Consider the following 25,653-nt stretch of genomic DNA (forward strand, 5'->3'; position numbering starts at 1 on the left):
AAAATACCTCAATACGTTATGATAATTTGCATATTTATTCACTATTCCCTTCAACCCCATCCTCTCAATTCATGACTTCTTGAAGATAGGGACTGTTTCTCTTTCCTGTATAATTACCAGCGCCCAGGATAGTGCTTGGCTCAAACCTGGGATTAAGCAAACCATTTCTAAGGCTTAGAATTATTTCCTTTATTTGCCTTTGCAGTCTTTTTTTTTTTTTTAATTTGAAAAGATCAAGTAGGGAAAACATGCTTTTATTTCATGAGATTGATTCATTTTCAAGATGTTGCCACAGTGACATGTTCTTTAAATTACTTCTTAGGATTTCTTTTGCAGCCAACTAAAAAAAATATTAATAGCTTTAACTCTGAAGCTATTAACCTTGAAGTTAAAAAACTACATTTTTTCTACTTAAATTAACATGCTGTTCAGAACACAGCAAGTACAGTTAAATAATAAATACTTCAAGGCAACTAAAAAGTAATTCTGAGAACAAAATTAGAAATTGTTTTAGGGGCACCTGGCTGGCTCAGTCTCACAATTTGTGGATTTGAGCCCTGCGTTGGGCTCTGTGCTGACAGCTCAGAGCCTGGAGCCTGCTTCAGATTCTGTGTCTTCCTCTCTCTCTGCCCATCTCCTGCTCATGACCTGTATGTTTTCTCCAAAATAAATAAATGTTAAAAAAATTTTTTTTAAAGAAATTGTTTTAAAAATTTTGGGAGACTCTTAGATGTAGTTTGGAAATAACTAGAAGAATAAAGGAGTAAGAGAACAGGGTTTTTTTTTTTTCCTTTCTCTTTTTTAATGAAAACCATGCAGAACGTTTGACAACAGTTTTGCAAAAGGCAAATTCCAGAGACTGAGGTAGTTTGCAGTTTGTTTTTTATCTATTATTTGGTCTACATGTGCATATATTTTAAGATCAATTATCTTTTGCTACTGGCTCATACAGTTGATGTCTTTGAGAAACCCAGAATTCCTACCCCCAGATTTTTCTCATGTTTACCTATCACATATAGTGTATAATGCTCTATAAAGAGATAGAAAAATCCCCATCTTTTATCTTCCAAGGGGTTAAAATCAGTATTTGCAACTGTGATTTACTTGTCTTGGGATATTTTCAAAAGTGACAGAAAGGTACAAAAGTTTTCCATATACTCATTACATACTCAAAGCTTTTTATCCTTAGAATTTAATATCTGATGAAAACAAAATTAAAATAGTTTTCTCATGTTCATTACATTTATTAAATCAATCTCAAATATGTATCTTGTGATGAGCTTTGGTTTAAGGCTTGCACACATGCAAATCTACTTTCAAGGAATCTTCTTCAATGTGGATTTTATAATGATTAGTAAGGGATGACCTCTGGCTGAAAAGTTTGCCACATGTATTACATTCATAGGGTTTCTCTCCAGTATGAATTCTTTGATGGGCAATAAGTGATGAGCTCTGTCTGAAAGTTTTCCCACATGTGTTACACTCAAAGGGTTTTTCTCCTGTATGAATCCTCTGATGTTGAATAAGAGCTGAACTTTGGCCAAAAGATATCCCACATTCCAGACATCGATATGGTTTCTCTCCTGTGTGAATTCTCTGGTGGTTACTAAGGGATGAGTTACACCTGAATGTTTTCCCACATTCGTTGCATTTATAGGGTCTTTCTCCAGTGTGCATTCTCTGATGTTGAATGAGGGCTGAACTCTGCCTGAAGGCTTTCCCACACACTTTACATTTACACGGTTTCTCTCCAGTGTGAATTCTTTCATGGATGATCAGCGTCGAGTGGGAACTTAAGGCTTTACCACATTCATTACAATTGTACAGTTTCTCACCAGTATGAATAATTCGGTGTCTGTTCAGTCGGGAAATCGAAGTAAAACCTTTTCCACATTCATTACATCGATAGGGCTTTTCTCCAGTGTGAATTCTTTCATGCTGAATAAGAGATGCGCTCTGACTGAAGGCTCTCCCGCATTCACTACACTTAAAAGGTTTCTCTCCTGTGTGAATCCTCTGATGATAACGAAGGGATGAACTAGACTTGAAGGTGTTGCCACATTCATTGCATAAATAGGACTTCTTTCTGAGGTGAATTCTCTGACATCCAGGAAGGCCGGATGCCTTCCTACCTGGATTGTATTTATGGGGATTTTCTCGAGCGTGGATTTTTTGATGTATAAAAAGGCCAGATCTCCTGCTGAAGGATTTACCACATTCTTTACATCTATAGGATTTCTCCACAGTATGGATTCTAAGGTGTTTACAAAGGGACGCACTATGGCTGAAAGCTTTCCCACATTCTTTACAGATAAAGGGTTTCTCTCCAGTATGAGTTCTTTGATGTTGAATGAGAGCTGAACTTTGGCTAAAGGCTTTCAAACATTCTTTACATTTAAATAATTTCTCTCCAGTGTGGTTTTTCTGATGTTTATGAAGGGATGAATTGTGAATGAAGGCTTTTTCACATATATTACATTTATAGCGTTTCTCTGCTATCTTGATTTTTGGTTGGTTAAGTAAATTTGAATTCTGCTTGAAGCTATTTCTTTGTATTTCATATTTTGAGGGTGTTTTTTCTCTAGCGACCCTCTGTTGCTTCACAAAGACTGATCTCAAGCTGAAATTTTGGCCAAAGTCAGTATTTTTATGGCTTCTTTCTACAGTGAGGAGTTTTGTATGGGTGATTGAAATTATTTGTAAACTTTCATTTTTGTCCTTTTGTTTCTTTAATCTGTCTTCATATACACAGGATTTTTCTGATATGAAATTCCAGGGTTCATCCCTTTTGAGTCTTTTCCTTATTAGCTCCTGAAATAATGAATCTTGAGTTTGAGTTGACTTTGTAGTTTTAGGACTGCTCTTATATCCTGGAAAAAAAAAATGCTTATGATTCACATGACTGGCTGAAACTTAATGTGTACAAAGAATAAATGTTAATGATACCTAAATAAGGGCTTGCTTTCTGGCTTCCTAGCAAGAGAAAAAAATAAATAATAATGGATGATGGCAAAGGACAAGGGTGACTAAAAAATCAAAGAAGCTCATTTAAGGAAGCTGAGAGGTGGGGCGCCTGGGTGGCTCAGTTGCTTAAGCATCCAAATTCGGCTCAGGTCATGATCTCATGGTTCGTGGGTTCAAGCCCCGTGTCGGGCTCTGTGCTGACAGCTCAGAGCCTGGAGCCTGCTTCAGATTCTGTGTCTCCCTCTCTCTCTGCCCCTCCCATGCTCACGCTCTGTCTCTCTCTCTCTCTCTCTCTCAAAAATAAATGAACATTATAAAAAAAAAAAAAAAAAGTAAGGTGAGAGTGTACAAGTGACCAGGAGAATGAATGGAGAGGCAGGATTGGAGGATTAGGACATGCGGTCTGGCATCCAAAGCCTATGACAGACTTATACATTATTTTCATGACATTGTTCTCATTAATACAATTATTTCTACTGCTGAATGTCATCCCTCCAAACTTTTCTGTAGCCTTCAGACTCAGTTCCAGCATTAACTCCTCTGTGTACCCTGTGTACCCTGTGTGCCGCGGGCACTGGGTTCACTGGAGGCTCCAGTGCCACGGGCACTGGGTTCACTGGAGGCTCCAGTACCCTTTCACAATCCATTCCCTTTATTATACCACTTACTGCGGTATATATTTTAATTTATATACCTAAGGGAGAAAATTATGAGCATATTCAGAGACAATGAGAAAGCCTTCAAAAAAATTCAGTAGTAAAAACATTGAAGAACATAAGAATTTAGGGATACTTTCTCAACATGCTAAAATACATATATTTTACTCCTAAAACCAGTATCTTTTTAAAAAAATATTTAATGTTTATTTATTTTTGAGACAGAGACATACAGAGTGCAAGTGGGAGAGGGACAGAGAGAGAGGGAGACACAGAATATGAAGCAGACTCCAGGCTCTGAGCTCTCAGCACAGAGCCTGAAGCAGGGCTCAAACTCACAAATAGTGAGATCATGACCTGAGCCGAAGTCAGACGCTTAACTGACTGAGCCACCCAGGCGCCCCTACCAGTATCTTATTTAATGAAGAAACACATTTCCACTGTGATCAAGAACAAGACAAGGATGCCCATTATTTTCACTTTATTGTAATCACTTAATTGTATTGTATTGTATTGTATTGTATTGTATTGTATTGTATTGTATTGTGTTGTATTGTATTAATACAGTTACATAAGAAAAATCAGATGCACAAGGATGAGTAACGAGGAAATAAACTAACCCTATTTGCTGGTGATATTATACTCTATCTACTTAACTCCAGGAAACCAACAATAAAAACTTGGTCAGTGACGTAGCAGGATAGAAAATTAACATGCTACAGACAATAACCTTCACTGACCCTAACAAAGGATTAGAGGAATGAATTTACAGGAAATGTAAAAAAACTTCTATGAAGAAAATTTGAAAACAGTCTTGAATGACATTAAAGTACCTCTGAACGAATGGAATGACCTCTTCTATTCTTGGATGGACCAACTTATTGTTATAAAAATATAAAGATATTTTAAAGAAAATACATAAAAATATTTTAAATCCTGTGTAGAGATCAGGATTTCTCAACCTCAGCTGACATTTGGGGATAGATAATTCTTTGTTGTGGGGCTGCCCTGTGCTTTAGCACCTACCCTTTCTACCACTCCTACCTTCCCATGTTTACACTTTCCATAATAAAACTAAAAATTAACTCTTCTTCCACTTTCTGTTATTTATTGCAATAGGAGTGAATAGATTAATCTTTTTCCTCTTAAAGATCATATCTAATAAGAGACCTGCAACTTTATTTACTGTCAGCATGGAGCCCAATGTGGGGCTCAAACTCAGGAACCATAAATGAGCTCATGACCTGGGCCAAAACCAAGAGTCAGATACTTACCCGACTGAGCCACCCAGGCACCCTGAGACCTACAATTTTAAAAGTCAGTGTTCCACACCTGAATTTAAAAATATCAATATACAAAAGACAAGATCTTAAAAAAATACTTTTACTTAAAAAACATACTTCCTAAGTAGAAAATTAGAATACTTATAGAATTATAAAACTTATCTTTAAATAGTAAATACTGAGGTGCCTGGGTAGCTCAGTTGGTTAAACATCCAACTCTTGGTTTCGACTCAGGTCATGATGTCATGGTTCGTGAGATTGAGCCCTGTGTTGGGCTATCCACTGACAGCACGGAGCTTGCATGGGATTCTCTCTCCTTCTCTCTCTGCCCCCCCCCCCCCACTTTTTTCTCTCTCTCTCAAAATAAATAAATAAACTTAAAAAAATAAATAGTAAATACCAAAGCTTTCTGGATAACTGAAGACAATGATAGCTCAGTGCAAGCAAATTAACAAAATTGCTTCCCCAAATGATAAGAAATAACTTCATAACTATGAGATTTCTATCCAAGTCTTCATCTTCAACATTACTTGAGAAAGAAGAAAGAAAATACTAAAACTTGTAAAATGTGAGTTAAAAAAGGGAAAAGTGCAGGTGCTTGGCTGGCTCAGTTGGTGGCACATGTGACTCTTGATCTTGGGGTTGTGGGTTTGAGCCCCAGGTTGGGTGTAGAGGTTACTTAAAAATAAAATCTTTAAAAAAAAAGAGGGAAAAGTGGACATCAAGGAAGATTACAGAGTAGGAAGCTCTAGGATTCTGCCTCCCTACCTAAACAACGAATGAACTGGCAGAAGCTGACTGATGGAAGGATTCTGAAACTGTGGAATCTATTTGAAGGCTGGCAGCTTCTAAGGGAAGGCTTGATCAGGAACTTGCAGTTTAATTTCAGTCAGTAGCAGCTACCCATGCCCCAGCCTCCAGCCCCATGGCAGGCAGCTGTACTGGCATTCTTTAGATGGCTTGCAGGAGCCAGGATGACAAGAACCTTGTTCTCCAATTATTGTAGATCTGGGTTCTGTCTGAGGATTATTGCTTGGGATCATGGAGGTATAGACAGAAAGGCAAGCTGCCATTGTTGCCCCACTAGCTGAAGCAGCTGCCAGGGAATTTCAGGGCCCATGTCTGTCTTCCCCCTACCCTCTCCCACTTGCATGTTACCTTTTTCCTACTTTGGGGAACCACATATTTAAGTATAAGGAAATTCAAAAGTAACTGCATACACGGGGAATTTAGAAAGTCATCATACATGCCAAGGGAAAGACAAAGGCTCAGAAAAGACATGAGAAAACCTTTAGTTTATATCTCAGGCTGGTCCATGGCACAGAGACACCTGACAAAAACAACAAAAAATCAGTTGTATATATGAAGATACACACACACACACACATACACACACACACACAGCTACCATTTTTCCCTGTTATAAAGTGATTTTCTTGAATTTATGTGGACATACTGTAGGTCAAATATTATTTTCCAAGATAACAATTATGGACTTTAAAGCTCAACATAAAATTAGTAGCTTCAAAAGTGTTGGTTGTATTCCCCAGCAATAGCACAATAGAATATTTCAATTTTGTACAAATACAGAACTCTAGGACTAGCTACAAACTTGGAAATCATTTAGCATAATATTTTCATTTCCTAAGAAAACTAGACTCAAAGATTAAGCGATTTACACAAGCTCAAATACCTAATAGTAATAAAGCTGGAAATAAAACCAATTTTTCCTAAAACTAAAATTCGGTGATATTTAAGCTGATTCTCTATCAGCTAAAAATCTAGGCTGTTCTCTAATGTTCCATGCTACTGTGACATAAAAGTATTCAGACACTACAGTAAATCATAGGGGATTCAGGCCTGGAAGAGGCTTTATCAAATAGCTAAGCTAGTCCTATCCTTGTGAAAAGGAGGAAATGTATGAGAAGGAAATCACTCTGGGAAGGGGGAGAATCTAATTCCTAGAGTTACAACATTATAAAATTCAAATGTCCGATTTTCAACACAAACAAAACTCACAAGGCATTAAAAAAATAAGATATGACTCACTCAAAGGAACAAAATAGACAAAAAACATCTATGAGGAAGAGATGATGATGGGCATATTACACAAAAACTTTTAAACTTTAAATAGTTTTCAAGAGCTAAGGAAAGATATGGGTAAAGTCATGAAGATGATTTAAAAAATGAAAATATCAATAAAAAGATAGAAAACACAGAAACCAAAAAGAAATACTAGCGTCAAAGAGTACAATAACTGAAAATTTCACTAGAGAGATTCAAAATCAGATTAGAGCAGGCAGAATCCACAAGCTTGAAGATAGGTCATTAAAATTACTGAGTCTGAGGAAGAATAACAACAACAAGTATTGAAGAAAGTGAACAGAGCCTAAGAGACCTGTGGGACACCCTCAGGTGGACCAAAATAGCCTTGTGGAAGTCCTGGAAAGAGAAGGAAAGGGGCAGACAGATCATTTGAAGACAATGGCTGAAAATTTTCCAAATTTGATGTGAGATATGAATCTACAAATCTGTGAAGCTTAATGAACTCCAAAAAGGATAAACTCAAAGAGACCAACGCTGAGACACATTATCACCAAACTGTCAAAAACCCAAAGCCAAAAAGAGAATATTGAAAGCAGCAAAAGCGAAGCAAGACACATAACATACAAGGGATCTTTGATAAGATTATCAAATTTCTCATCAGACACTTTTTTTTTTTAACGTTTATTTATTTTTTTTGGGACAGAGAGAGACAGAGCATGAACGGGGGAGGGGCAGAGAGAGAGGGAGACACAGAATCAGAAACAGGGTCCAGGCTCCGAGCCATCAGCCCAGAGCCCGACGCGGGGCTCGAACTCACGGACCGCGAGATCGTGACCTGGCTGAAGTCGGACGCTTAACCGACTGCGCCACCCAGGCGCCCCTCATCAGACACTTTAAAGGCCAGAAAGTAGTGAGTTGATCTAGTCCAAGTGCTGAAAGAAAGGGAAAAAACTTTCAACAGAGAATTCTCCATCTGGTAAACTGCCCTTCAAAGATGATGAAGAAATTAAGATATTCCCAGGTAAACAAATGCTGAGGGGGTTTATTACTACTAGACCTGCCTTGCAAGAATTATTAAAGGGAGTCCTTCAAGTTGAAATGAAAGGATGCAAGGCAAAGTGATACAAAATGAAGATCTCTGGTAAAGGTAAATGCATGGTCAATATAATAACCAGTATTATTGTAATGTTGGCTTATAACTCTGCTTTTTATTTTCTACATGATTTAAAAGACAAATGTATTTAAAAATTAAATGTATTTAAATACAAGGCTGTGTTTTTAAGGCACACAATGCATAATGATGCAATCTGTGACAACAATAACTGAAAAGGGGATGAGGATACAGGTGTACAGACGCAGAGATTTTGTACATTATTGTACTTAAGGTGGTATAAATTCAAATCAGAGTGTTATAAGTTTAGGATGTTAAACATAATTGCAATGTAATAAAAAATACAATATATATTTAAAAATGGGAGAATTAGGGGCGCCTGGGTGGTGCAGTCGGTTAAGCATCCGACTTCAGCCAGGTCACGATCTCGCGGTCTGTGAGTTCGAGCCCCACATCGGGCTCTGGGCTGATGGCTCAGAGCCTGGAGCCTGCTTCCGATTCTGTGTCTCCCTCTCTCTCTGCCCCTCCCCCGTTCATGCTCTGTCTCTCTCTGTCCCAAAAATAAATAAACGTTGAAAAAAAAAATTTAAAAACGGGAGAATTAAAATATTTCACTACAAAAAATTAACTAAACACAAAAGGAGACAATAATGCAGGAAACCAGGGACAAAACGATAAAAGGCATATAGAAAACAAACTGCAAAATGGCAGAAGTAAGTCTCTCCATATCAGTAATTACTTCAAAATACAGATATTGGCAGAATGGGAAAAAAAAAAAACCCATAACCTAACTATATGCTGTCTAAAAGGCTCATTTCTTTCTTTTTCTTTTTCTTGAAGTAGAATTAACATATAGTTTCAGGTGTACAATATAATGAGTCAACAATTCTACACATTACTCAGTGCTCATAAGATAGTTGTACTCTTGATCCTCTTTATCTATTTCACCCCTCTTCCCACCCACCTCAAGCAACAGTTTGTTCTCTGTTTCTCAGTTTGTTTTTTGTTTGAATAAGAGATTTGTTTTAGATCCAAAGAAATAAATAGGTTCAAAGTGAGAAGATGGAAAGATACTTCATATACATGGAAGTACCAAAAGAGAGCGGGAGTAGCTATAATAGTATCAGACAAAATAAAGTTTAGAAAAAAACTTACAAGAGACAGAGAAGGATAAAGTATATTCATAAAAGTTTCAATTCAGCAAGAAGATATTACAATGTAAGCATTTACATACCTAGTAACACACCTCAAAAAACATGAAGGAAAAATGAACAAAACTGAAGGGAGAAATCGTTATACAATAGTAGTTGGAGACTTCAATACCCCATATTCAACAAGGAACAGAAAAACCAGATGAAAAGAAGAAAGCAAATAAAGGACTTGAACAATACAATAAACCAACTAGATCTAATGGATACATATAAAATGTGCTATCCATCAAAAACAGAATACGCATTCTTCACAAATGCACGAGACATCCTCCAGAGTAGACCATATGTTACACCAAAAACAAGTTTCAACAGATTTAAAGATACAGGTATCACACAGGTATTCAACCACAATGGGATGAAGTTAGAAATCAATAACAGAAGTAAACCTGGAAAATTCACAAATATGTGTAAATGAAACAACACGATCTTAAAGAAATGAGTTAAAGAAGAAATCACACAGGAAATTAAAAATACAAATGAAAATGAAATCACAACTTATCAAGACTTATGGAATGCAGTGCTAGGAGGAAAATTTATACTATTCAGAGGAAAATCTGAATAGACAGATAACTAGTAAGATGATTGAATCAGTATTCAAAAACCTTCCAACAAAGGAAAGCCCTGCTCCAGATGGTTTCCACTGGTGAATTCTACCAAATATTAAAGAACTAACACCAATCTTTTTCAAACTCTTCCAACAAACTGAAGAGGAGGGAACCACTTTGTAACTTTTTCTATGAAGCCAGCATTGCCCTGATAACAAAGTCAAACAAAAACACTACAAGAAAGCTGAAGACCAATATTCCTTATGAATACTGACTTTTAAATCTTCAATAAAATACTAGCAAACATAATTCAGGATAATAATAAAAGGATTATACACCAGGACCAAAGGAGAGTTATCCTTGTAATGCAAGCATGGTTAACACATGAAAACCAATTACTGTAATGTATCACATTAGCAGAATGAAGGGGTAAAACCACACAATCATCTCAAGTGATGCAGAAAAAGCATTTAACAAAATTCAATACCTTTTTGTGATAAAAGGGGAATGGGAATGGAAGGAAACTACCCCAAGGTAATAAAGGCCACATATGAAAAACTCATCTTTTCCTCTAAGATCAGGAACGAAGCAAGGATGTCCACTGCTACCACTTCTATTCAACATAGTGTTAGAATTTCTAGCCAGAGCAATCAGTGAAGAAAAATAATTAAAAGATACCAAATTGGAAAGGAAGAAATAAAATTATCTCACTCATGGATGGAATGATCTTATACGTAGAAAATCCTGAAGATTCCAAACAAAAACTGTTAGAACTAATAAACAAATTCAGCAAAGCAGCAGTAGTAACACAAAACTCACCTGTGTTTTTATACACTAACAATGAACAATGCAAAAGGAAAATAGACAAAATGATTTCATTTACAATAGCATCAAAAAGAATAAAATGCTGAGGAATTAACTCAAAGAAGGAGGTGACAGAATGAAAACTACAAACAATGCAGAAAGAAAGTAAAAAAGACATGAAAAGACACCAGGTGTTCATGGATTATAAGACTTACTATTAAGATAGCAATTCTACTTGAAGTGATCTACACATTCAGTGTTATCCCTATCAAAATTCCAATGCTGTATTTTTTTTTTTCTGCAGAAATAGAAAAACCCATCCTAAACTTCATATGGAATCTCAAGGGACCCTGAAAAGCCAAAATCATCTTGAAAAAGAAGAACAAAGTTGGGGTATCACAACTTATTACAAAAAGTATAGTGATTTCAGAACTTATTACAAACTTATTAGTAATTTAAATAGTGTGGTACTGGCATAGACAGACATATAGACCAATAGAATAGAATACAAAATCCAGAAATAAGCCCTCACATATAGGATAAATGATTTTGACAAGGATGCCAAGACCATTCAATGAGGAAGAGACAGTCTTTTCAACAAATGGTGCTGGGAAAACTGGATATCCTCATGCAAAAAAATGAAGTTAGGCCCTTAACAACTCCACACAAAAAAGTAACTCAAAAATGGATCTATCACTTGAAGACCTAAAACTATACAATTCTTAAAAGAAAACAGGGCAAAAACTTCGTGATATTAGATTTGGCAATGATTTCTGAGATAGGGCACAAATAATTGGACTTCATCAAAATTAAAACTTTTGTGCATCAAAGAACACTATCAGCAGAATAAAAAGGTAACATACAGAATGGGGAGAAAATATTTGCTAATCTGATATCTGATAAAGGATTAATATCCAGAATATACAAAGAACTCCTACAACTCAACAGTAAAAAACAAACAAACAAAAAAAAAAACAACTCAAAAATGGGCAAAGCAAGTGTCCACCAACTGATGAACAGATAAAGAGTAAGTGGCATATATATACATACAATGGATATTATTCAGCTATAAAAAAGCATGATATTTTGCCATTTGCAACAACATAGATGGAGCTAGAAAGTATAATACTAAGTGAAAGAAGTCAGAGAAAGACAAATACCATATAATTTCACTCATGTATGGAATTTAAGAAACAAAACAAATGAACAAAGAAAAAAAGAGGCAAACCAAAAAACAGACTTAACTGTAGAGAAAACATGGTTACCAGAGGGGAGGTGTGAGGGGGATGGGTGAAATAGGTGATGGAGATTAAAGACTATTCTTACTTTTGATGAGCACTGAGTAATGTACAGAATTGTTGAATCACTATATTTTACACCTCAAACTAATACAACAAAGGATGTGAACTATACTGGAATTACAAAAAAGAAAGAAAAGAAAAACAAAATGGGCAAAGGACTTGAACAGACATTTCTCTATGGGAGATATACCAATGACCAATAAGTATATGAAAAGACACTCAACATCACTAATCAGTAAGGAAATACCAATCAAAACCACCAGATACCACTTTAAACCCATTAGTATGGCTATTATTAAAAAACAACAAACCAGAAAATAAATGTTGTCAAGGATATGGAGAAACTGGAACACGTACACATTGCTGGTGGGAATAAAAATGAAAGGGGCCATGGTGGAAAACAATACAGCAGTGCCTCAGAAAGTTAAGTGGAGAATTATTGTGTGATCCAGCAATTCTACTCCTTATGTACCCAAAATTACTGAAAGCAAGGACTGAAAGAGGTATCTGTACATCCATGTTCACAGTAGTGTTATTCACAATAGCCAAAGATGGAAAACACTCAAATTTCTAGTGACAGATGAATGGATAAACAAAATGTGGTATATCCATATTAACACAATATTATTCAACCTTAAGAAGAAAAGAAGTTCTGACAGATGCTATAACATGGATTAACCTTGAAGATATTATGTGGAGTGACATAAGCCAGACACAAAATGACAAGTGTTACAGGATACTAATTCTGTAAGGTTCCTAGAATAGTCAAACACGGAGAGACAGAGAATAGAACAGTGATTAGCAGAGGATGAGGAGAGAGGTGGATGGGGAATTAGTTTAGTGGGGACAATTCAGGGATTATGAAGAACTTCTGCAGCTAGATGGTGGGGATGGTTGCACAGCACCGTGAATGAACTTAATGCCACCAAACTGTACATTTAAAAATGGTTAACGTGGTAAATTTTACATTTGTACCATAATAAAAAAATCATCAGGGGATGACAGAAAGTTTTGTCAACACTGTGGATAAACTGGAAGCTAACTACATACACAGCTGGTGGCAATGTCAAGGAGTACAAACACTCTGGAAAATAGTGTGGCAGCACCTCAAAAGGGAACCATGTGTCCTTACCTTTTTCTTAAAGCATTTCTTTGAGAAAATTTGTATTTGTAAATCCTTTCTCTATGCTTTTGATAGGATATGTATATAAATCTTGTAAAGCCTCTGTGAACATTATAACCCAAAGATGTTCTTAAGAGGCTGGGAGCCATCTCTTTGAAAGGTAAGCATCAAGAAGGAAGCCCGGAGAAGTTTTGCCCAGGGGAGTGAGATGACCTGATTTACCTTTTAATAGAGCATTCTGGCAGCTACAAGAACAGATGCTGGTGGCAGTAGAGAGGTGCAGGGCCATGCAGGGGTCTTGTTAGGGAGGGAAAGGAACAAGGAGAAGACTGACCTGAACATACTGACCTGGGCTCTGCTTTTACCTCTTAAGAGATTCACTCTTTAAACCACCACCTGCTGGGTCACTAGGCTGCTAAGGGCAGCACTTTCGTGCAAATTAGAAGACCCCTGCCCCCTGCCCCCTGTACAGGGGCAGTCCAAGCACAGCTTGGTGGGTGGAAGGCAACTCCCAGGTGGCCCCCTGGCTGACCACGTGGCCCAGGTTCAGTCCACCCTACAAGGCTTCTTGCGTTCAGATAACAAAGAGAAAATGATGGGGAAAGAAGAACATATTTTCATTGGAGGTAATTGTTTACCTAGATCATTCTTGCATTTTTAAAAATATTTATTTTGAGAGAGAGTGAGCAGGGGAGGGGCAGAGAGAGAGAGACAATCCCAAGCAGGCTCCCTACTCAGCAAGGAGCCCCATGCAGGGCTCGATCTCACAACCACGATATCAGGGCCTGAGCTGAAATCAGGAGCCACTCAACCAACTGAACCACCCAGGTACCCCTCCCTGCATTTTTTGAGTTTTAGATTTCAAGAATAGTTCGACTTCTGGGTGTAAAGCAAACTCATGATGTGTATCACCTTATTACAACTCTTCCAGAAGAGCACAACCTCAGTGATTACAATTTAGGTTCATAGACTCAGAAGAGACACACACCCTGCATGCCATCTCCTTCCATCTCTCAAGTTAAAGCCTACATACCTGGGATGACAGTTCGTTTTTGTTCTTTTTGTTTTGTTTTTCCTATTTGTGAATAGTATTGAAATAAAAGTAATTTTTTTTAAAAGAGGATATTTGGAGGCAGTTAGAGGTTCTAGGAGTCCTACCCCGGGAGCACGGGCTTTTCCATCACTGGCTGCCCAAGGGGAAGGTTTTGGTTTGGGTCTAGAGTGAACAAGCCGAGGCACTCCCATGAACACCGGCTCCCTCACCCGTGCTCGCAGGGGAGTGAGCTGCCCTTGGGCGGGGAAGCTGCTCTGAGGTCCCCTCAGTCCAGGCAGATGGAGCCCCCCAACCCCCCAGGGGTACAGGACAGACACAGCCACATGCCCGGACTCCCAGGGTGGCCCATGTGACTTCCACCTCTGAGGGAAGAGAGGGGGTTCATCCCATCCAGAGACACCCACATACTGGTCAGCTGTGATGTCCTTATGTCTGTCCGACGTCCACCCATGGTCTAGCCTCAGGGACATCTCCCCAGAATGGAGGAGGAGGCTGACTGGACTCCTACCCCACCACCCGCTGGCCCCAGAGCCTCTCAGGACAGCTTTGGACTCCAGTCACACTATCTATTCCCCTTAACTGAACGAATACTCACTTCACTCAGATTCATTAATAGATCAGAGGCTCCTGAGGTCAGGGCAAAGGGAGCCCTGCTCTTCCTCTGACTTTCCATGCCAGACCCGGCTCACACCCAACAGTGGGACTGAGGACCCTCCTCAACCCCACCTGGTTCCCTGATGGCCTGCATTCTCTGATCACTTCGTGGTGGCCTCTACCAGCTTCCACAGAATTTGTGTCCTTCTTCCAAATCAAAGTTAAAAAGATAGAAATACAGACAAGGGTGGTTCCCACATCAAAAACCTCAACCTATGGCAGGAAGAAGGCTCCCCTGACCTGGGGACTTGGAGAAGGAGTCCACCTATCCCGCGGGTCCTCTGTGGGGCCCACAGCATGAGGGGCCGTCACTGACTCGTGTGGACCTGAGGACAGCCGGGACCAGTCCCCACTTCCATGCCAACAGGCTCCCTGTCTGCTGCAGGCTGATCTCTGCAGAGGGTAAACCCGGGTCCGTGGCCAGGTACTTCCGACTCCTCAGGCACTGTGCGTGGCTCTCGGACACAGTCCAAATCCTGTGTCCGGGCTTCCCTGGCTCAGTGGGATCTGGTCCCTGCTGCTCTCTCCTGGCTCCCATCAGCACCTGCTGGCTTCCTTTCTCTGCACAAACACAAATGCCCTTTTCTGTGCCTGGACTATTTCTCTGCATCCTCAGATCCCACCTCCTCAGGAAGTCTTTGCCCACTGGGCACGCTCCGCCTGCACCTTTGCCCTCCTGCTCTACCCCCCACCCCCCACCCCACCCCTCCCGCTGAGCCATCTCCCTCCTGCTGCACCCATCCCCCCTCCTGCTGGGCCCGTCCCCTCTGGCCACAAGCTCTCACAGCACTTTGCATCTTTCTGGTGGGGGCCTGACCAGCTGTCATTTCACACCCTGTTTGCACTCAGTTCCTGAACACTTGTGCCCCTACTCGACCCTGACCTGCAGCCAGCGGGACCTGTGTCTTTCTGCCAATGTAACGTTGCCAGTGCCTAGGGTGGAGCTCACTCACCATTTATTACCGACAGGAAAGCCATGGGTGAGGGTTTGAACCCAGATGCTCCAGAGGCCGAGCACCCCCCACCCCCCCAACATTCATCAGCTATCTGTCGCAAACTTCCATGACAGCAGCCTCTCCTGTTCCTCTCCTCTGATGACTTCTCAGTCTTGGCCAGATTCTTCTTTCCTAACCCACCTCGTAAATGGTGAGGTTTCCTAGTATTCTGTCCTGTACCCTGTGCCCTCACCTGGTCAGTTCAAGGTTTCAGATGCCACCTTTGTACCCATAGCGCCCTGACATCCCTTTCGAGTTGCCACAGACCTCAATCAACTGTCCACCAGCGTCTCTACTGAAGCATTCCACCTGTGCCTCAAGCGAGACCCATCCCACAGCGAACTCAGCTACACCCTTAACAAAGGGACCCCTCGTCTTCCCTCCTGGAGCCCACTAGGAACATCTTGCCTACATGACTAAGTGTCTCCAGAAGGTTCCACATCACGTTTTCCCTCATTTTAAATCTATTCCCCAAAATTCTTCCAAGGTGACCATTCTTATTAAATTCAAATTACATAAGGGCTCCATGAATGTATTCTCTGTGAAATATTCAGATTCCACACAAATAAAGCCCTCTTTCATCCTGCCCATTCTTGATCCCCACCCCCGCCCCCATTCTCGATTCCATTCCAAGCGGGACTACTGTTACCAGCTAAGGTGTGTCCCCTAACCTTTCTCTCTGCACTTCCGCACATATTATACATACAAACAGCCACGTAATTTTCCTTAAACACAAATGGGGGCACATCACCATCATGCTCTGTGACCTGCCCTGGAGCTCTGGCCACACCAGCGTGCTCTTCTGTCTGACGCGGCGCTCCATGCCAGGGCAAGGGACTTGCCACAGCTTCTTAAGCCATGCCTTTATTGGAAGACCTCTACATTGTTTCAGATTTAGGCCAATTTTTCTAAAACACCAACACCGTATCATTCTCCTGCTTAAAATCCTTTCTTTCCATGGGACAGTCCATCTCCAAGAATCTTGTTGAAGCACATTGTAACATGGCCCCTGCTAGCTTTCTGACACCCTTTCCTTTCTCAGCTCCTTGTCTCACATGCATCCCCTGAGCCTCCATCAGAATGAATTCTTTGCCACTCTTCAAATACACTGTTTGCTGACTGAATACCTGATGTGCCGCCCTCCTCTGAGAACAGGAAAGAATAAGAGGAGATCCCGAGAGATTCACTTGGGAAGTGATTCCTGCAGAATAAGAGGAGGCTCCTGTCTGGGGCCTTAGTGTCCCCTCCCCGCCACTTCTTGAGGACAGAGAAGCTTCCCCAACCAACATCTCCAAGCCCCACCGTCACTTAGTAAACAGACTGCTGCCCAAAGCAGTTCCCGGGCTCCTCCGTCCCAGCCACTCACCTAGAGAGGGGCCTCCAGGACTTTCTTTCTCTACCTTCCAGGGATCTTCTCCTTGCTGCAACAGGGAGATCACTTTTGGTTTGGAAAACAGGAGTCCTGCTCACACACAAACAAAAGAAAAATAAAATGAGACAAAAAAACCCAAGTCTTTGTTTTGACTCAAAGAAGCATCACAGATCTATGTAGAAAACTCAGAGGATGGTACAAAGAGATTCTGGGGGGTGCTCCCGCTGTGTCCCCATGATGTGAGGGCATGTATGAGGGAAAAGGCAAGTGACCTTTAGGACATACCTATGTAATAATTGTATGTTAGAGAAATATGATAAATATGCAGCTTTGATTCATGGAGTATCAAGGGCTTTCTACAGAAGAGGGACTATGTTAGATGTACAGACTACATATTTGTGAACAGGTACCAAGTCCCCTGTTTAAAATGAGAAAACACAGGGGTGCCTGGGTAACTCAGTTGGTTAAGCATCCAACTCTTGATTTCAGCTCAGGTCATGATCTCACAGATTGTGAGTTCAAGTTCCACGTCAGGCTCTTCACTGACGCATGGAGCCTGCTTGGGATTCTCTGTGTCCCTCTCTCTCTGCCCCTCTTCCACTTGCTCTATCTCTATCTTGAAATAAATAAATAAACTTAAAAAAAATGTTTTTAGGTATGCCTGGGTGACTCAGGTTAAGCATCTGACTTCGCATCAGGTCATTATCTCATGGTTCTGGGGTTCAAGCCCCACACAGGGCTCTGTGCTGACAGCTCAGAGCCTGGAGCCAGTTTCAGATGCTGTGTCCCCCTCTTCTCTGCCCCTCCCCTGCTCAATTTCTCTCTCTCTCTCTCTCAAGAACAAATAAACATTAAAAAAGATTCTTTTTAGTTTTTTTAAACGAGAAAACACTATCTGACTCCCTTTCAAAGATGGATCATACAATGCTCATTGGGATGTAAAAGCGAATTGGGAAAGGCCAGTGGTAGGTTGATGGATGCTGTCTGCTGTGAGCCAAGCAAACAAATCACAGAAACTCCTATAGCGGGAAAATGTGGCCTAACCAAGAGGGAACTTCTAACATAAAAGTATGTCAGTTGTCCTGTCATGGGAGAAATCCATGCCTATAAGGGGAAAAAAGTTTTAATAGTTATTAACAATTTGTACAGTCTTAAGGCAAAATTCAGCTAAAAGTTCCTGATGACCCATGGCTTTTATCCTGGGAAGCAGGTGTTGACTTATCCTAATTTCTGAATTTTTTTTATCTACAGAGAAAATTTCCTTACCCAATGAGACCAGGTTACTATAGTTCTCCAGCATCACGTCCTGGTACAAGTTTCTCTGAGAAGGACCCAGCTTTCTCCACTCCTCCCGTGTAAAGAGCACAGCCACATCCTCGAAGGTCAGTGACACCTGTAATGACAAGCCATCCCAGCTCACCCAGGACCTCCCATCACACAGAGTGAAGAAGGTGGCAGTGGGGGGTAGATGGGCTCCCATGAAACGTTTCTGATGTTATTCTGGTTTCTGAAGGTTTCAGGTCATTTGTTTAATGAACAAAAGGCCAGTGACAAATATATACTGAAGTGTTCATGAAAGCATGAATTGTTAACCAGGCCCTGTGTTAAACACTGTAAGGACATGTGGGGAGGAATTAAGGACATTAGTGGGAATGTTAATTAGAATAACATTTCTGATGACAATTTGATAATAGATATTTAAAGACTTAAAATGTGTGGATCTTTTAACTTACCAATTACTATATTTGCATCACAATGAACAGTGTGCAAAAATGGACCTCCAAGGTGTTTATCATGATGTTACTGATAAAATCACTGCAGGCTTAAGTTAGGTTAACTAACTTGAGACACTGTCTTGAAGCCAGAGGACAATAATAATGGAAACCTAAATAGCTATTATTTATTGAAAGCTTTCTTTGGACCAAGCTCTTCTTAAGAGATTTGTATTAACTTTTAGTGTAAATACTTATCTTTACAACAACTCTATAAAATAGGTACTATATTGCCCCCATCTTACACGAGAAAAAAAAGAAATTTGTCCAAACCAAACAGCTGGTATAGAGGAAGACTCACTCCCCCTGTGTATCGACTCTCAATACTACAATACTGCTTTACTTCTGACACCAGACATGTGTGTTTTCCACATGCCAAGCAATTGTGTGACACCAGCTAGGTGTCTTACGATTTAATTCCATTCTCATGCCATCTATCTGGAGAGAGAGCCCAATTCCACAGGTTAAGGCTCAGTCCACAAAACTGCCTCAACTTCAGATGCCAATCCCAAGTCCAGATGGTAACCTGTGCTTCTTATCAAGTGGCTATAAATTGCACAGGTTTCCACCACTCCCTTCCTCAGGTTTAATTAACTTGCTCAAGTGGTAAATGCAGGGAAAGTGCCACAATGCAGGAAAACATTTACTTAATAGATTACTGGTTTATTCCAAAAGGATATTATTGAGAACAGACCCGGGAAAGAGGTGAAAGGTATGTGGGAAGGGTGTGGAGCTTCAACGCCCTCCAAGGATGCACCACTCTCCCCACCGACAACTGTTCACCAACCCAGAAGCTCTTCGAACCCTGTCCTTCTGGGTTTTTATGGCCGCTTCATTACATAGGCACAATGGATCAAATCACTGGCCATTAGATAGGCATGAATGGCCCTGGGTTGGGGTAGAGAGCCTGAAAGATCGAACCCTCTAATCAAGGTTGGTTCCCCTGATTGGACTGGATCCTTAGGGGCTTTTCAAAAGTCACCTCATTCATATCAACTTTGGCTTGGTTGAAATGGCTTGTTATGAGTAACAAAACACAGCAATTTCACCTTTGTTGCTCTGAAGTTATTTCAAGAATAAAAACCAACTATTATTATTCATCATTTAGCTTCCAAACCCTTATAATCTCCTATGTGCCAGGAACAGGAATGAAGACCAAATATATATTTCATACTATGAATCACAATATCACAGCTGGTCAGAGGTAGAGGTAGAATTGCAATTTGGAGGACGTCCAAGTCTCCGTTCTTAACAACTCTGCAATACTGCCTCTCAATGTCTACCTCATGAGGTTAAGAAATAAATGGGATAATCTATACAACGGAGATGGATGGTGGTGATAATCGCACAATAATGTGAATGTACTTAATACCACTGAATTATACATGCAAAAAAAGCTAAGGTGATAATGTCATGTATATTTTATTACAATAAAAAAGCTAAAATGGTAAAACAGATGCATACCTATGTACATATAAATACATACATAAACAAAACACAAAAGTGAATAGAAAAGGATTCTGATGGACATATACCAAAGGGGTGACAGCAACCATCTCTCGATGCTGCGTTAAGAGTGATTTCACTTTCAGGGCGCCTGGGTGGCACAGTCGGTTAAGCGTCCGACTTCAGCCAGGTCACGATCTCGCGGTCTGTGAGTTCGAGCCCCGCGTCGGGCTCTGGGCTGATGGCTCGGAGCCTGGAGCCTGTTTCTGATTCTGTGTCTCCCTCTCTCTCTGCCCCTCCCCCGTTCATGCTCTGTCTCTCTCTGTCCCAAAAAAATAAATAAACGTTAAAAAAAAAAAATTAAAAAAAAAAAGAGTGATTTCACTTTCTTCTTTATGTATATATTTTTTATTTCTGAAATTTAATTATTTTTTTAAAGTTTATTTATTTTTGAGAGAGAGAAAGAGAGTGCAAGTGAGCGTACAAGCAGGGGAGGGACAGAGAGAGAGAGGGGGACACAAAATGCAAAGCAGGCTCCAGCCTCTGAGCTGTCAACACAGAGCCCAACGTGGGGCTTGAACTCACAAACTGCAAGATCATTACCTGAGCCGAAGTTGGAGTCTTAACCGACTGAGCCACCCAGGCACGCCTATTTTCTGAAATTTTAAACATGAGCATGCAATACATGCATAATAAGGTAACTTAGAAATAGTTAATATAGTTAGAAATAGTTAATATAGAAATAATCTTAGCCCTCATAAGAATTTACGATCCAACTGACAGACCAGAAGAAAACCGTGTGCAATGATTTGCTCAATGAAAGGAAACTGTGTAGCTGGACAGGCCTGTATGCCATTTCCCAGTTCAATCCTCATTTTAGGGACGAGAACCAGAAGTTCCAGGGCAGTCAAGACCCAGGTCACATACTTTCTTAGTAGCAGAGGCAGGACAACAATTCAAGTCTGCCTTTAACCCAGCACTCGGTATATTCTCTCTCTGCTCTTAAACACCCTGTCACTGACTTTTACACACAAGCCCGTGCAGGTGACAAAAGGGTGGCAGGTGAGGTTAGGGAGAATGCCACGAGGATTCACTCACACACAGGGATGGAGAAGATTCTGGCCAAAAGAGTAACATGGCTCCAATGGAATGGAAGAGGAAAGCCTTAGAGAAAAGCAGCTGGAACATGCAATGGCAGGCCTCGGCCCAAAGATCAGACACTAGCGAGTTTCATGGGTCCGAAACACAATGTCACAGTGGAGAAGGGCGCTGGTGACACGGGAGCTGGGTCTGCCCTGAGTTCTGAGAGAGGCACCAGGGGAATGGCTGGACAGTAATGAGCATGAACCCAGAGGCCAGACACACTTGGGTTTGAAATCAGGTCACCGGGCTTCCTTGAGCCTCCATTTCCTCATGTGTAAAATGGGGATGATGGGGCACCTGGGTGGCTCAGTCGGTTAAGCGTCCGACTTCAGCTCAGGTCAGGATCTCGTGGTCTGTGAGTTCGAGCCCCGCGTAAGACTCTGGGCTGATGGCTCAGAGCCTGGAGCCTGCTTCCGATTCTGTGTCTCCCTCTCTCTCTGCCCCTCCCCCGTTCATGCTCTGTCTCTCTCTGTCTCAAAAATAAATAAACGTTAAATAAATAAATAAATAAATAAATAAATGAAATAAAATGGGTATGATAATTGCTGCACAGGCAGGAGAGTGAGAACAAAGGCAAAGCCCTCAGGAAGTCCCCCCACGGGACATTAACTGCTACTCTCAGGTGAAGGTGAGTCATGGAAGGACCCGTATCTCCCGGGTCCTGGAAACACTGGATGGCAGTTCCCGTCTGTCAGCACTGATATTACTACTGCAGTAACATCATCAGCTCCCAGAGCTGCCACACAGTGACCATCTGCAAGGGCCCGGCCCGATCTAAACACTTTCCATGCACTTGAATTCACGTGATCCTCTCACCTGCCCTATGAGGTAGACATGGTTGTGATCCCCACTTTCCAGGTGTGGAAACAGGCACAGAGAGATGGAGCTATTTGTCCAAGGCCCAGAGACAACAACCAAGGAGATGGGTTCAAATCCGGCAGTCTGGCTTAAAAGCCCCACTTGTCAGCCACCGGATACCCTGCCTCTCCACTACTGATACCCCACGAAATCCTCGCCGCTGCTTCCTGAGGAGTCATCTTTCTGCCCTCGCAGTCAAGAGACCTCTCCAACTGTGTCCCCTCCAACACGGCTATTCCTTGTTCATGCACGGGCCTCCTGGGATGGGGTCCCTCCCCCGTTCCACAACATGAAGATGAAAATGGCAGGTCAAGAACAGTTTTCAAGAGAATGCGGAAGCAAGGCACATGATCCAAAAGGTTAAGAGAGAGAAAAAAACACTGGTCTGGAAGAGCCTAGGGAAGGTATCATAAAGAAAAGTCAAAGGCAGGGAGGGAGACCAGGGCAAGCCAAGGAAGCAAGGCCAGAAAGGAACTGCCAAGTGTGCATGTTTGTTCTGTCCCCATGTGACATCTACCTGTCAAGTTAGTAATCAGACAGTATATTGTGATTAATGAATAAAAGAGTGTCTGTTAGGAAAAGAAAAGAGAAACACTGGACATGGCGGGTAGGAGGTTAGCATTCCCTACACAATCTGCCATCCACCAGGGTGGACCAACTCTTCAAAGAGAAAAGGGCTTGGGCTCCAACCCCTGGAGAAGATTATACTGAGTAGGGAACTTCAGTTCCCAGGTGGGTAAGTAAGAAAGTCAATCAATCAATCAATCAATCAATCTGTCTCTAAGATCTGAGATGGCAATGAACTCACCCGAGGCCTCGCTTCCCTCTGTCCAATAGCCATATCTTCTTTCTGGGCTCTTCCCTTAGGATGGGTGGTGTCTCCAGAAGGCAGATCTGAAAGAAGAAAAAGGGAGCCAGGAGGGAGAAGCCCCTTCTGCTTTCCAACCCCTCAGAATCACCAACTCTGAAATCCTCACACCACCTGAGAATGACCCCATGTGCCCCCAGAGAGGGAAATAAGGAGCTGGGAGCAGACAGGACCAGAGAAGTGCCGGGTCGCTCTGGCTCAGAGAAAAAGGGTGTAGGACTTTATCAGCAGCCGCAGCGACTCACTGAATCTCACCGCATGCCAGGGACTGCCAACACCGGTTTAGTCCAGCAGCACAGCTGCCATTGTCAGCACCCCCATTCTACAGATCAGGAAATCGAGGGTAGAGCGGGAGCACCTTGCCCCAGTTCACCCAGCCAGGGAGGGTGCACCGGGATCTATACCACGCGCCTCCAGAACACCTGCCCCAACCTCGCTGCCTGCATGGGACAACTTTTCTCCACCTCAAGCTTTCCCCACCCAACCCCCCTCCTGTCAAGGAATCTCCAGATTTTTGGAGAAAACCGCTTCGGAAAGGGATGACATCAGTTTTCCTATGGCTGCTATCTGGAGAACAGGCAGAGAAACCGAAAACCTCGGTTCCCGTCCAGGATCTGCCGTCGGGGGAAGCGGACAACTCACTTCTGGCGGAAAACGCATCTCTGCGCCCGCCGCCTGGAGGGCAGTGCCGCCGGTGAAGGGCGGAAACACAATTCCTCACGTTTGCTGACAACCGGTAGCTGGGCAGGTAGCACTCTGGAAACCGGTTGGGAGGGAGCGGAGGGGGCCTGGGCCGGTGGGGACAAGTGTCCGACCTGCCGAGGTCACGGGCACGACCGCGGGACGGCCGGTGCCAGGCGGGCACATCGGGGGTGCCCAGCCCCTGGCCCGCCCACAACTACAAAGAGCCCGCTCGCGCCTCCCGGGCCTGTGCCCCGCGCCCCGGCGCCGCATCCTCCCGAGGCCCCGGTCCTCCCTCCCTCATTCCACCGACCCTCCGCCGCTCACCTCGCCAAGACCTCAGGGCACCGCGCCTCCCCGGCCGTGCGCCGCAGGCTGAGGCTCCAGCGCTGCTTCGGCGGACAGCAACCCGGGGTCAGAATCCTTCCCCTGGCGCTGCCTGGGCGCTGCCTGCGCGGACCTGAGGCCCGGAGCCGCTTGCTGCTGAAGCCGGGTGTCCAGAGAGGCGGGGCAGGGGGTGAATTAGGGACGGCCGCTAAGGCCTCTGGGGAATGTAGTTCACGCGAGGACCCAAGCATTCTGGGAAGTGTAGTTCTGCGCGATAGCCTGTCACGTGCCCAGATCCCACTTCCGGGCTCGGGGGTCACAGTCCTTGAGCTGCGAAGCTGTGTCTTCCAGTACCACGGAATGCAAACGTAGGTTCGCCAAGGGCGGTGCCTTGAAGCTGGGCATCTGGGTAAATGATAGTAAGGCAAGTAGACAACCGCCGAGAACAAACGTATTTTCCCTTCAGTGATTCAACCGCATGGTATCTAGCACCTGCTACGTGCCAAACACCATTGTTTGGAAATCAGTTGGTGAACAAAGCAAAGATCATTGCTTTCGAGAACTTTTGGGGAAGTTGGTACAGAGCAGACAATAAGCCATGAACATAATTATATAACATTTTAGAAAATACGCGTTATGGAAAACAGCGAAAGGAAAGCAGGGTCGGGGGATCTGGGTGGGTTTGGAAGAGTGGGGTTTCTCTGGCAGCCCTCCAGGAGAGGCAATGGAGGGAAGATTACAGGGCAGTGAAGGAGGGTAGGGGCATTCTAGGTGCAGAGAAGTCAAAGGCTATCTTTTCGTTCTTCCTTCCTTCCTTCCCTCCCTTTTCTCCCTTTTTTTCGTACTAGGAATATGTCCCATTTGGAAGGTTTGCACCTGATGCCAGTACACAGAAGAGGTTATCGATTTGGTGAACATCTTTTAACAGCCCTTTAAACTCCATGTTAATCTCTCAATCACTGCTGACCTCCTTTTAACAAAATGGAATCTTGCAGATAGCAATTGTAACCTCTTTTGGGTTTTTCCCTGCTTAAGAATGTGGTTTGAGCATTTGAATTTGCCAATAAATAGTCTCCTTCAGTACTATTTTGAATGGCTTCAGCGCATCCCACTACGACTAATTAAATTTTTTTAGTTACGTGTATTGAACTAAGCTCAATTTATTTAACCCTATTGTTATATTATTTCCAGTTTTTTGCTCCATTAATATTCTTGTACCTATATCTTTGAAGATTGTTTTCTTAGTTTAAAATTCTTGAGTTACTGGATCAAAGACTGGTGGAATTCTAAGCCCATTGTCTAGTTGCGTTCCTGGAAGATTTTACAGTTTTTATTTCCATAAGCAGTTGGTGACAATATGTGCTGTGCCTAGCATCCATGCCTACTCTGTTTTTTTTTTTAACATTTTTTTTGAAAAAGCTTTTGTTTATTCAGTAGGC

At 42.2% G+C, this 25,653-nt stretch overlaps 1 protein-coding gene across 2 annotated transcripts; it reads right to left on the reverse strand.

Annotated features, from left to right (window-relative positions):
• Positions 1-1,222: 1,222 nt before the first annotated feature.
• LOC121010534 (zinc finger protein 354B) lies at positions 1,223-24,389 on the reverse strand. 2 transcript variants are annotated; one of them, XM_040444237.1, is made up of 5 exons: positions 24,215-24,389; positions 23,147-23,232; positions 18,386-18,512; positions 17,114-17,209; positions 1,223-2,870 (listed from the first exon to the last, which is right to left on the reverse strand). In XM_040444237.1, exons 2-5 carry the CDS (start codon positions 23,177-23,179, stop codon positions 1,288-1,290), a joined length of 1,839 nt encoding a protein of 612 aa, XP_040300171.1. In that variant the 5' UTR covers positions 23,180-23,232; positions 24,215-24,389; the 3' UTR covers positions 1,223-1,287. The 2 variants fall into 2 exon arrangements, with proteins under 2 accessions (XP_040300171.1, XP_040300169.1); XM_040444235.1 differs by lacking the exon at positions 24,215-24,389 and having other exon boundaries at positions 23,147-24,171.
• Between the last annotated feature and the right edge of the window lie 1,264 nt (positions 24,390-25,653).

The sequence above is a fragment of the Herpailurus yagouaroundi genome, unplaced genomic scaffold (assembly GCF_014898765.1).
Source record: "Herpailurus yagouaroundi ecotype Mexico unplaced genomic scaffold, PumYag 192, whole genome shotgun sequence".
Classification (NCBI taxonomy): Eukaryota; Metazoa; Chordata; class Mammalia; order Carnivora; family Felidae; genus Herpailurus; species Herpailurus yagouaroundi.